Below are 12,627 nucleotides of genomic sequence, written 5' to 3'. Positions count from 1 at the left end.
TGACCTGTAAAATATTTAAGAATGAGCTTGCAGCGTGCTGACGGGGAGGATGATGGGCCATCATGGTGACCCAAGCGCACCTGCCAGGAAACCTGGAAGCCTGCTGACTGTGTGCCAGTTTATGCCAGATATTGATTGAGTGAACAGGTTCGCTATCCTTGGGCACTTTGTCAAGACCGTTAAATTTATTGGTATCCTGCAAGCAGGCCGGCAGAGTGGAGACAGGGCTTATTTTGTGGTTTTGATAGAGTCCCGAAACCCATCTCTCCCAGCCGCTCTCAACAGGAGAGAGGCTTGCAGGGAATCGATAACAATTACCTGCCCTCTAGTCATTTTGTTCCACAGCACCTCTCCAAACTTAACCGCACGCCATGAATTATTCACAACATTAAGTGTTCAATATACACAGACCCCATTGACTGACTGCTCTTAGCACTGTTTAGTCCATGGAATCATGAAAGAATAACAGATACTTGGAGTTTAATGGTTTGGCATTATAGCCACTTCTCTCAGGTTTGTCTTTTTCACAAGTATAATTTATGAAAAAAGAAAGTCACTGCGGTTAGAGAGAGTTGCAGCAGTTAGTGAGAAGAAGACACAGGTGGTCATCAGCATCAAGGCAATACAGACACGTCCTTCACAAAGCAGCTGTCTCTAAGAAAAAAAGTATGCTGTGCATTAGTCATACTGGAAATCAGATGTTCAGTCATTTAAGCAAGAAAATTGGACCGTGTCCCTCCCTTATCTTCCCTCTAGCATACTCAGACTTGTTATCCAGTCCCACATCTTTCCTCAGCTCCTCTGCATGCTTTGCTTGAGAATGTCGTCTCTGTTCTGTTCCCAGGCTGGTAACCCTGCTCAGTCTGTCCGTGTTCAAATCAGCCATTCTTCCGAGAAAACATTCTACATCATTCAGCCATCCATTTTTGTGTTGATATGTCGTTTCTATCAAAATGAGCATATCACCACCATTCACAACAACCTTGGCAGCGTTGATGTTTCTAATGCCAGAATGATGCTGTTCTGATTCCAAAAGGCCATATTCCAAACCTACATGATTACTTTGTGGCTCTGGAATGCAATGTAATAACTTTTTGTAAAAGTGAGCCAATTTCTGATGCCACACACGGATCTCTTTAATAAAACTACAAACTCACCTTAATTACTATGGGAAAATCCAGATGAATGTGAAGCAAGTTCCCATTATTATAGTGCGGACCAGAGTGCTAGCTTTTTCCTGACTGGAATCTCAAAAGGTGCTTTTGTGTTTTTCCATTTCACCACATAATGAAGGGAATAACAAGCATGGCTGTAACAACGTTCTGGTTCAAATTAGATCTAGGGCTGGAGGGAGGAGGAGTTAAGGCAAGGTGGATGTAGAAGCACATTTGAAATATTATTTTTATTTTTTATTTTTTGTAGACTGGTTTAAAAGAGCAATTACAGTGAAGAGCTTTTTTCTGATAAAGTTAGAAAAATGTGGCTCATCATTGGGGGAAAAGGAGCTGTGTGAAGTTCATCCAACCAGTATTTGTCAGTGTCTTCAGTATTCAAGTAAAGTTTTTGGCCTGGCTTCCCTTCCTACATAATGAAGGTTAAACTAGTCCTCCCATCTTCCACTCACATGCTGTCTTCTATCAAACAAGTCTGACACTGATGGACGTTGGACATGTCAAGTTTTTTTCTTACCATGTCATGTGGAAGAGTTTGTAATGGTGGCCACAAAGTTCCCAGGAATAATTTAAGGGCAAATATTCAAGGGATTCTTTGTGCATTTTAATTTGGATGCAAAACAAGGTGTATGTAAATGCTGGCTGTCTGTTTATTCTTGGCCAGCTTCTCAGTGTTGCACAGAGCGACAGCATTGGTGTTTGCCTTGTCCCTGGCGACGTCAACGGGCCCTTCTTGTCTCCATGGGAACTCCCTTTTAATGTCAGCCTATCTGCATATCAGAACTGCACAAAGAGAGAGAGAGAGAGAGACACAGAGAGAGAGATGCCCTGAGTAGAAGGAGCCAGAAGAGAAATCAAACAATGGCATCTCCACAGGGTCCCTCAATGATGCAACTCTCACCATTTGACACTCTAACAAAAGAAGTCCAGACTTATTCTCCAGTAAAACTGGGCTATTTTTGATGATATTCGCTTTTGTAGGCATGAGGATAAGACATCCCCCTCAAAGATTTCTTTTGAGCCATTTTGTGACAGTCCTATTATTCCCATTGTGCTCGCCTGCACATTTGGACAAAAGCGATCAGCCCTTCATTCTATTAGCTTTCCTGAGTTAGCTTTTAGTCCTGCATTGATATATGGAGAAAAAGCTACTAAGATTACATGAAAAAAATCCACCATAACCACCTACTGATTCACATCTTTCCTTATATCTGTTAGTGCGAAGAGTCCCTCCTAGATTCTCCATCCCGCCTACAAACCAAGAGGTGATGCCAGGCGGCAGCGTGAACCTGACCTGCGTGGCCGTTGGCTCACCAATGCCCTATGTTAAGTGGACAATGGGAGTGACGGAACTTACCAAGGAAGAAGATATGCCATTGGGACGCAATGTGCTTGAGGTCACCAATATCCGAGAATCGGCGAACTACACGTGTGTTGCCATGTCGCCTCTTGGCATGATTGAAGCCACAGCTCAGGTCACTGTCAAAGGTAAGACGTTTTCCAGAGAGGTTCTTGTCTTCGTCTATGCAAGTCAATGACCTGTTGTTGATGTGAGTCACTGAACATCTGATACTTCCTGCACATACTTGTATGGCAGGTTGACTGACGGGTAAAGAAAAGATAGTTTTCACTTGAATCATGTTTAATATTAGAGTTTGATTGAACATCTTGTATTATAGATTTTTTTTAATGTTTCTTGTTGAAATTCAACTTTTAAAAAAAAAAAAAAAGTAATATACCACTTACATAGTCCGTGTGCTGTGATATCTGCTGAGTGCACTGTGTTGCAAGGCCATCAGCCAATATTTATTCTCTATTATTAAGTCTATGGTTGGAAAAACAAGTGGGAGCATCAACTTTAACCTTGACATTGTCATTGATATAATACTTAAGAGGATTTTGCTTCTCCCGTTAGCATGCTAACCACAGAGGTTAGCGTGTCCTTTTCCAAGGACAATTGATGAATGTGTCTCGAAAACCATTGTTTCACTAATTAGAACATCAGTAAAAAAAAAAGACAATAGCTCTAATTAAATTGACCAAGAGAAAGAACAATGTTAGTGAATATAAAACCAAAAACCATGATATTGAAAACAAACCTTACAGCTTGTTCGGCTCAGTAATAGCAGAAGGAAAGAAATGCTAATCCTCTTTCCCAAGTGTTTCTTGTTGTTAATGGACCAAAAACATGTTCAATAAAAACAGTCTTTAACATACTGTATAGAAGAAACAACAAAAAAATGGGAATAAACTACACAAAAAAGGTGAAAAGTTCCATAAAACGCGGTTGAGTTCATGTACAGTATGTACGCAGAACTATGTTTTTTGGTTCAAGTGCACTAATGCAGGGATGCAAATGTATGTTTTTATATCACTACATATTTTCATTGTGGGTGTAGCCTTTTCCACTGCATATTAATACATTAAATGTCACTCATTAGAGAAAGAAAAGTAATCTAAAGCCTCATAAAAGCCTCACTGAGCTACCATTTGCATCCCACACATCATAAATTGTCGGCGGTTTTCTTGGATAGTCAGTAATGTGAGAGCAATGAAAATGATGTGAGAACTCAAAACTGGGACATCACAATGTATTTCTGTTCATTTTGCTGAATCTGCTGACAGATCAGTGAGAATAATCTTTGAAACTATTACTTCGGTGCTTCGGTAAGTCACAAATTCAGGAATGAACTGACCGAATGTCATTTACAGTTTTTCAGTAGATTGGATGTGCAGCACAAAATGTTTGTACCATCGCATCTTTCTTAAAGTTGATTCTAAAACTTTCTTCTCCTTCCTCAGCCTTACCAAAACCGCCCACCTCACTTATTGTGACTGAAACCACAGCTACCAGTGTGACACTCACGTGGGACTCAGGAAACCCAGAGCCTGTGTCTTACTATATGATCCAGTACAAAGCCAAGTCTTCAGACAATGGCTTCCAGGAAGTGGAGGGTGTGGCTACGACGCGGTACAGCATAGGAGGTCTCAGCCCATATTCGGAGTATGAATTCCGTGTCATGGCTGTCAACAACATTGGCCGCGGGCCTCCCAGCGATGCGGTGGAGACACGCACCGGGGAACAGGCCCCCTCCTCACCACCTCTGCAAGTCCAAGCCCGCATGCTCAGCGCCAGCACAATGCTGGTTCAATGGGCACCACCCGAGGAGCCCAACGGGCAAATCAGGGGCTACCGGGTTTACTACAGCTCAGACATGACGGCTCCACTGAGCGCCTGGCAAAAACACAACACGGACGACAGCAGCCTGACAACCATCTCAGGCCTCACTCCTGACATCACGTATAGCCTCAGGGTGCTGGGCTTCACTTCTGTCGGTGATGGACCACCCTCTGACATCCTGCAAGTCAAAACCCAGCAGGGAGGTAAGCAGCCAGCTGAGTCTGACCGTGTGCTAGCAAGGTGCTAGTTCACCTGTGTCAAACTTAAGGCCCGGAGGCCAAATCTGTCCCTTTGGAGCATTCTTTTTGGCCCACAAGAGAAGAGACAGTAGAAATGAGAAAACATGAATTATTGTGTGATTACCAACTAATTCAAATTCACAATTTTAGTGAAACTCCACAATAATTTGAAGGGTTTGTAGTTTTCCCTTTCTTATATCACTAGAACGCAGTCATTTTTAATTGTAAATTGTGGGAATAACTCGAAATTTTTTCATGAATCTTGCAATTTCTCACAAACAATTCCACAAAATTCCTCTAAAGGACCCAGATAATAGCTCCTCCTGTACTCCTGTAGCTCAAAGTCAAAAGGGAATGCTTTGAACAGTTTTTGAAATCAAGGATGTTTGTTTTTCATATTCTTCATACATACAGATTTCACAAACCAAAAGCAACAACAGTAAAGCAGATTACTGGTAAAACTTAAAAAAAGAAAGATTTCTCTTGACAAGTTTATGTGATTTTTTTTTTTTTTTTTTTAACCATAAAATATGACTTTTGTTCTTTGTGTTTTAAATATTAAAAAAATGTTTAATCTGCTGCTCAGTTTTAGTCATTTTTTTTTTACAAATCCAAGATGTTCTGAAGTGAAGATCCTGCAGGGACTGATATTGAAAACAAAGGCATCTGCGGCCCACTTTTGATCAAACTGGTCCATATTTGGCCCCTGAACCAGAATGAGTTTCACACCCCTGTGCTAGTTCATGTGCATGCTAGCTTTTAGAGTGTGTTGTGTACACTCAGAGCAGACATGGTAAAACTGGTGACCTGGGGGCCACATGCAGCCATTTCAGATTGGCCATTCATCTAAATGCTGACATGAATTGTAAAGATGTGGCCCTTGGCTCAGACGAGGACATCTTTGTGGCCCTCGCTGTAATAAAAAGTGGCCTATCCCTGTCATAGAGGTAAAGGAGTGTATTAAGTAACTATTCTTTGTGTTTGTAGTCCCTGCCCAGCCATCCAGCTTTGAGGCTGAGGCCGAGTTGGATACACGCATCGTGCTGTCGTGGCTGTGGCCCGTCCAGGACCCCATCACTAAGTATGAGCTGACGTACTGGGAGGACGGTTCAGACAACAAGGTTAGAATAATAATTTGTGACTATTTAATGGGCTTTTCTCTCCACACAGCATTTATTCTCATATCAATTTTCTAAATCTTTTTCTTCTTCCATCACCTTCTATTTTAAGACTGCATAAATCGTTGTGTTTTTATGATGCAATTTCTCCGAATGGAGAGTAGAGCTCCCCAGGTGGTGAGGAATTTTTATTGCAGCCAACACTCAGTTGCCTCTCGATGCTGTGGCCTTCCATTCAACTTAGTTGAATCACTAATCCCTCCCCCCCCTTTAAACCAGAGGGAAAATTGTTTTTGAGTTTTGAAAATGGCAGTTTAGTCTGTTACTATTAATCTCATGCAGCTTTTGTGACATTTTCTTTGTTTCCTATTCTTTCAGATACGTGTGTCCTTCAATCCAGCAGGCTCTTACGCTGTGGAGGGTTTAAAACCTGATACTTTGTACCGCTTCTCCCTGGCTGCCCGCTCTGAAATGGGTTTGGGTGTCTACACCCAACCTATCGAGGCTCGAACTGCTCAGTCCAGTAAGTCCAGTGCTTATCTCCATTTTTTTTTTTTTTTTTTTCTGTGTCCCATTTCTTGAGCTAGGCAGACAAAAGTTTGATTTCAGAGTGCTTTAAAACCAAAAAAGACAAAGGTGTGCAACTTGAATGTCAAGGCAATTTTAGTGCAGCGTAAAATGCTGACTGTGCAGCCGTCATGGTCAGCCTCATGCTCCCACCACCTCCCTCCTAATGTCATCAACACTAACAGTCGCGCTGGTCCATCTGATGTCGGGCCCTGTGTCTAAGGTATGTTTGATGTGTCATGTTCCCACTTTCGTGACTTGTGCCAAGTTGTTTTGCCTCATGCCTGTCCGTGTTCTCACAGTGACAGCACTCAAAATGTCACTCTTGGCCAGCTTGACAGATCTTTTTACCCTTGAATCTGCCACTGAATCCCATGTGCTTACGTTCACTACATTTCTATAATATGGGGGATTTAAAAATGTTTACATAGGGGTTCATTACACTGCATCTAAAAATGAGGGAAGTTAGAGGACTAACATCTTTTTTTAATGCAACCAAATTTTTCAAAAACAGCTGTTGAAAACACGCATATATTTAAAAAAAAACAAAAAACATACATATATATTGTCCTGTTCAACATGCATTTCACAGCATGCCTGTCAAAAGAAAAGTTGATTTCAAAATAATGAAAACAAGTCCAACATGAGAGACATTAAATATGTATTTATTTTTGACCACGGCCCAGCCAGTACAGTTCCGTGACCCACTTTTAGGTCCCGACCCCCCACTTGAGAATCGCTGCCCGATAAGAGGTGAGCGGTCCGGAGCATGCCTGACATAATCTATAGAGATATTACATGTGTTTGAAGGCTAAAAGTTATTATAAATGACTACAAAGACATTTCTGACACTAATTAGTAACAGTTTGTTATTCAGCTTTAGACTGATCATCTAATATGCATTCATGTGATTGGTTGCGTATCGCTTTAGGTTTTAACTCAAGAAATAAAAAACCTCTCATGCCCATTTAGTGTGATTTAAATTTCAAATTATAATAAGAATAATTACGTCAATTTAGTTGTGAAGGTTTTCAGCCTTTTTACTCTATAATTGCGTGTAGCTGTGCATCCTGTTGGAACCACACAGTACTACCAAGAGCTTCCACCTAAACCCTGTAGCATGGTAATAGGCCAAGATTTTGGTTGGCTTTATTTAAGCCTGTATAGAGCCTTTAGAACAAGCCTTGATTGTCCGTGGACTGATGCTTAGGATCAACGTAGGGCTCGTCTATGCCTTTACCAAAGAATCCAACCACAATTATACGAGTTCAGTTTTAGGAAACAACTTTTCACAGGGATCAGCAAAAACTCCGACACCGAAACCGCAACGCTTAAGCCGAAACGCTCAGTGTTAAAGAATTCCTTCCAGACAGAAACATGAGGAGAGGGAAAAAAAAAAAGAAATTATGGCAAGCTGTAAGCTTTCGTCAAATTAAGACAAGTCAAAATAATTGAAAATTGACCTCTCACGTTGCACAAATCACTGTAAGTAGAGCTGGTGAGTGGTAATGAGTCTGTGTCCTTGTGCCTCCTGCTGACAGAGGTGAATAGAGCTTGTGATATGATGCAGTGGAGGGAGGGGGGGTGGATGGAGGGGGGGGGGAATGCCATGGGAAAGTCATGTGGCAGAGACAATGCAAATGTGTGACATTTTGTAGGGCTGCATTCATTTGTTTAGTTTTCTTATCATCATTTAGTTAAAAGTCAGAGCGATGCACAGAAATGTGCCCCCCCCCCCCCCCCCTCCCCCCCTTTAAGTTTTCTGTTTAGTGTTGAGTTTGTGTTTGACTAACCACATCTAGCTGGAGCTCTTGATTTGGTCGGAGGTGGACGACACCATCAGGGACCACATTTGAATAAGATAATTAAATGCCTTTTTTTTTTTTTTTTATAAAGGGAAGAATCATCAAAACATGTCAAGTTTAAGAAATTAAAATATTGTCAAGTGCAGGCAGGTGTCGTTGTGATACACTCTTGTTTTTTTGACCCTATCACACATTTCTGGCTACCCCAGGGACATTTTTTCCCCTCTAGAATGAGTTTTTGATGATGTTTATTAAAGTGTGTTAAAAATACAGAGCAGCCGGGATTAGTGCACAAAGTGACAAGATTATTTTATATTGCATTTTATTTGAAATAGATTTACATTTGAGAAAGTTCAACTATAGAATACAGTGGTTTGGTATTTACTGTGTTATGTGTTCATTTGAAAAAGAAAAAAAAATTAATTTTAACAGGGTTCTCTCAGATCCTTAAAGTCTTAAAACGCATTAAATAAATGAATCTAAAAATAAGGCCTTAATTGTCATTCAAATGTCTTAAATCATTGTTTCAAAAGTCTTACATTTTATAAATGGTAACATTCATTTTTTTTTTTTTTAAATGCATAGACAATATGAAAAAATGTAAATTTAACAAAAATTGCCTGTCCAACAAAGATTTTTAGACTTTTCTTAATGTTCTTTTTTTGTTGTTGTTGTTTTATATATTTATATTTTATATATATTTATATTTTGTGTATTTTTCTGTGTTTGCTTTGGGAGCCGCCATTTGCACGTCTGCACTCGACACTAGAAAAAAAAACATGACCCTAACCCTATGTAATTGATTTGTTTTGTTTTTTCTTCCCCAATTGTGTTCACTGTGAAGTTGGTCTTGAATTTAATTTCAAATTGCAATAAAAAGTCTTAAAAAGTCTTGAATTAAATTTGACGAAAGCTGTAGGAACCCTGTTTAAACAGTATGGTTTTTTTTTTCTTTCTTTTATTTGATCAATTCCTGGACATTTCAGGCGACCCTACATGGGGTCACGACCCCGAGGTTGAAAAACACTGGTGTAAAGTCTAATTGTTTCCCCTACACTGGGAAAGCAGTGAGAGTAAATTAAATAATATGAGGTTATGATTGTTTAATCATAGCCTATGAATCCGTGCAATAAATTAGAACCAAACTAATTCTACACCTTAAGATATATTTTCTGCATTGTTTATAAGAAAAACATGCAGTTAACATGGTTTTCTGATTAAATGCTGTATTTCCTAACATATAAAGGAGGGATGACATTTGTCCACTTTAATAGTAACTACCCTTCTCTCCCTTGTGTGGAAGTGTAATGCTGATGTGACCTTTTGTGCAAATGAATAAGACTCCTTTGGGCTTTGCTAAGGACTGTGATGCCTATTAAAGCTAATCTTGAGACAGAAAGTACGAGTGTTTTAACGTGCTTGTCTTTACAATCAAATATTTACTTATTCGGAACCAACAAAATGAGCACGGCCGTGTGATAAACCCCACTTTTTGCTTTAAGTCACGGTTCGCGGAGTCATTTGTGATAAACAGAGCCTCTCTCCCGTTGACTTTGCATGGAAGCGCTGTCAGAAAATAAGGGAAAAGAAATAAAAAGAAGATGACCCACGGATTTTACTGCTATAAACCCAACAGCAGTCATAACTAGGTGAGTTTCCTGAGCGGCGTAAGTCGTTTTTTAACGTACGTGTCACGTTGAATTTGTCCGTGTGTCCATGTTTGATCCGTGTTGTGTTACAGTAGAGCAGTGGTTCTCAAACTTCTGACGTTAAAAGTTAAAAAGAGTCAAAAATGTAATGTTCATTGAAAAGAATAAAAAAATAAAATGTGCAATTACATATTTTAGAACAGTAATAATGATAAATAAAAATGTGTGCGCCCCACAGTTTGAGAACCACTATAGTAGTAATTTAGTTCAGCTTTGGGGCCTTTTTTACTCATTACTATGCGCAAGGATAAATGTTATATTGTTATATATAATTAGGGATGTAACGATTAATCGTAAGACAGCTAAAAATCGATTCATTGGTATCACGGTTCATATCGATTTTCTGAAAATTGAATCGCAGTACTTTTTTTAAAAAAGCAGAGGGCGCTATATATTTATCCTTCTCTTGTCCAAATGCTGAGGCAGCGGGCAGAATCTGCTACTACTTTCTTTCTGACCGCCTTCTACTCTTAAACATGTTCATAAATGATTCCTTACCCCTTTAGCACCGAAAGAATATCTGTAATATTACATGAATATCTGTAAAAGTCACGTTTTTCTATTAGCTCTGTCTGCTAGCATAGCATCTCTTCTTCACTGCACAGAATAGCTGCTCCCAGCCGACCACTGGGTTACCAGCGCCCTCTGCTGGTCCAAACAAATATCTGACCTAAATACAGTGCAGACTGTTTTTTTTCTGAAGTCCAATTGTTAAGGTACAAAATACATTTTCAGTTGCACTTTTAAAAAGAAAAAGAACTATTATGCAGTTTTGCATTGTTTACTATAGAACAAGAATTTAAATGAATAGGCTTCTTCTTCATTTGTTTTATTCCTTTATTTATTTCATTCAAGATTTAGTTTTAGTTAAATTGCATTGTTTTGAATAGTTTATCAAGGGATTCTTTTGACAATGAAAAATAAAAGGAAAATAGTACAGTATTTTCTATCGTGAATCGAATCGTATCGGGAGTTGAGTGAATCGTTACATCCCTATATATAATGTTATATTGTTATTTTTATAGGTGGTCTATATGTGATGAGTGTGTAAAGTGACTGATGACGTCAATTCTCACCAGTGTTTCTTATACACACACGTAATTATTCAACTACAGCTTAAATTCATACTTTGAATACATTTTATTAACAGTTAAACATCTTTGTTCAGAAAAATCTTCAGAACCATCACTTTACACAATCATACAGCTTATCTGTGGGCTTCACAAACATGTTTAGGAGTAATTAAATGCATTTTTGTTTTTTTTTTTTTTTTTCTTTTTTTTTCATTTCAGATCTCATCGTAACACTGAAGCAGAGGATGTGCAGAATGCTGTATCGGTACCTGCCAGAGGTGCTCGCACAGCTGTGTAATTCGCAGGGATCAAAGTTGTAAAAGTTCCCTATCAGCCTTGTCGTTTTTAATAAATGACATTGTTATCGTCCGCACTGCTTCAGTAGATTTTAAGCTAGCATGTTGAATTACCAGTAATCGTTCACAAAACAACTGTTGTTAGCACAAGCTAAAAACCATGTTTACCAGGAAGGACTGTTGTCCACAGTGATATATACTGGCATATATTGTTATCTATTCCTATTAGCCTTGGCCTCAATTTGACCCCATTCAATGTTTATCATTCCAAAAAGAATTGTTGACTTTCATTTGCTTCATATTTCATGACTTTTCCTAATTTGATAATTGATTAAGCATAAAACTGTCTTGATTATTTTTTTTTCCCAATGTGCTGAACATTGCATGCATTGATGTTCCTCTGGGGTCAATTTAACCCTGAACTGTCAAGTACAATGTGGTAGTGATATTTGTACCCATCAAATTAGGAAAAGTCATGAAATATGAAACAAAGAAAAATCCAACTATTATTTTTTTGAATGATAAACATTGAATGGGGTATAATTGACCCCATTCAATGAACACACAAATGTATCTAAATTGTATTTGCCGTAGTTTGAAATAGTATTTTGAGCATGCATATATTTGAGTGACATGTATTCATTTCAAGTAGAGAAATAAAGACAAGCAAGCGAATGACTGTTTTTCATTGTTTTTTAGCTAAAACGTTGGCTGTGTTCGAAATAGCATACTAACGTACTACACACTACACACTAAATGAGTACATACTGTCTACTATATACTATTAGTATAATTAGGATGGACCGTTCCCACTGACGCATAATTCCAAGATACATTTGGAACCTACAACTTCTGAAAGCATTTTAAATATTAACATGAGGTAGTTTGAGCTATAAAAACTTCCGGAAATACATTTCACACTGACATTTTCGGAGACCTGCCATTGTGCTACTGACTAAACTTCAGGTTAACTTTAAAACAGAAGCCCTATTTACTTTTTTTTTTTTTTAAAAAACAAGAGACCTATTTACAAAAGTAGTAATAACAAATGGAAGACAAGAAGAAGTGCTTTTATTTTGAAATGGCATGTTTGCCTTTTAGCTTGAAGACGGTCCCAGGGCGATTTTTCGTTCCGCTTGCAATGCATCATGGGGCAGTTGAGTATGAGTAGTGTGCCCACCGTGCATACGATATAGTATACATTAGGGCTGAACGATTAATTGCATTTGAGATTTTGTTATGATATCATAAGACACGATTTTGTAATCTCAAAGGCTGCATTTTAAAAACATTTATTTATTAATTTTTTTCTTGTACTGTCCTGTTAAGTTCAGAGTGTTTAAGAAGTGCAGTCCACATTTTTACATGTTTCATGAAACGTGACGTTAGTTAGATATGTTGAAGAGGTAAAGCCACAGATTTGTTTGCTTTATTGGTGTAATGTGAGCTTTAAAATGTATATTTTAT

General features: G+C 38.6%; 1 protein-coding gene across 12 annotated transcripts in view; it reads left to right on the top strand.

Moving 5' to 3' along the window:
* LOC114479097 (receptor-type tyrosine-protein phosphatase F) overlaps positions 1 to 12,627 on the top strand; it is a 255,606-nt gene that overhangs the window by 149,867 nt on the left and 93,112 nt on the right. For all 12 annotated transcript variants that reach the window (XM_028472565.1, XM_028472564.1, XM_028472562.1 and 9 more), the window contains exons 7-10: positions 2,391 to 2,660; positions 3,975 to 4,556; positions 5,580 to 5,713; positions 6,089 to 6,233. In XM_028472565.1, the coding sequence (XP_028328366.1) occupies positions 2,391 to 2,660; positions 3,975 to 4,556; positions 5,580 to 5,713; positions 6,089 to 6,233 (1,131 nt within the window). The remainder of the gene's footprint in view (positions 1 to 2,390; positions 2,661 to 3,974; positions 4,557 to 5,579; positions 5,714 to 6,088; positions 6,234 to 12,627) is intronic.

This window comes from Gouania willdenowi, chromosome 17 (assembly GCF_900634775.1).
Source record: "Gouania willdenowi chromosome 17, fGouWil2.1, whole genome shotgun sequence".
NCBI classification, from domain to species: domain Eukaryota; kingdom Metazoa; phylum Chordata; class Actinopteri; order Blenniiformes; family Gobiesocidae; genus Gouania; species Gouania willdenowi.
This window is presented reverse-complemented; position numbering and strand designations above follow the sequence as displayed.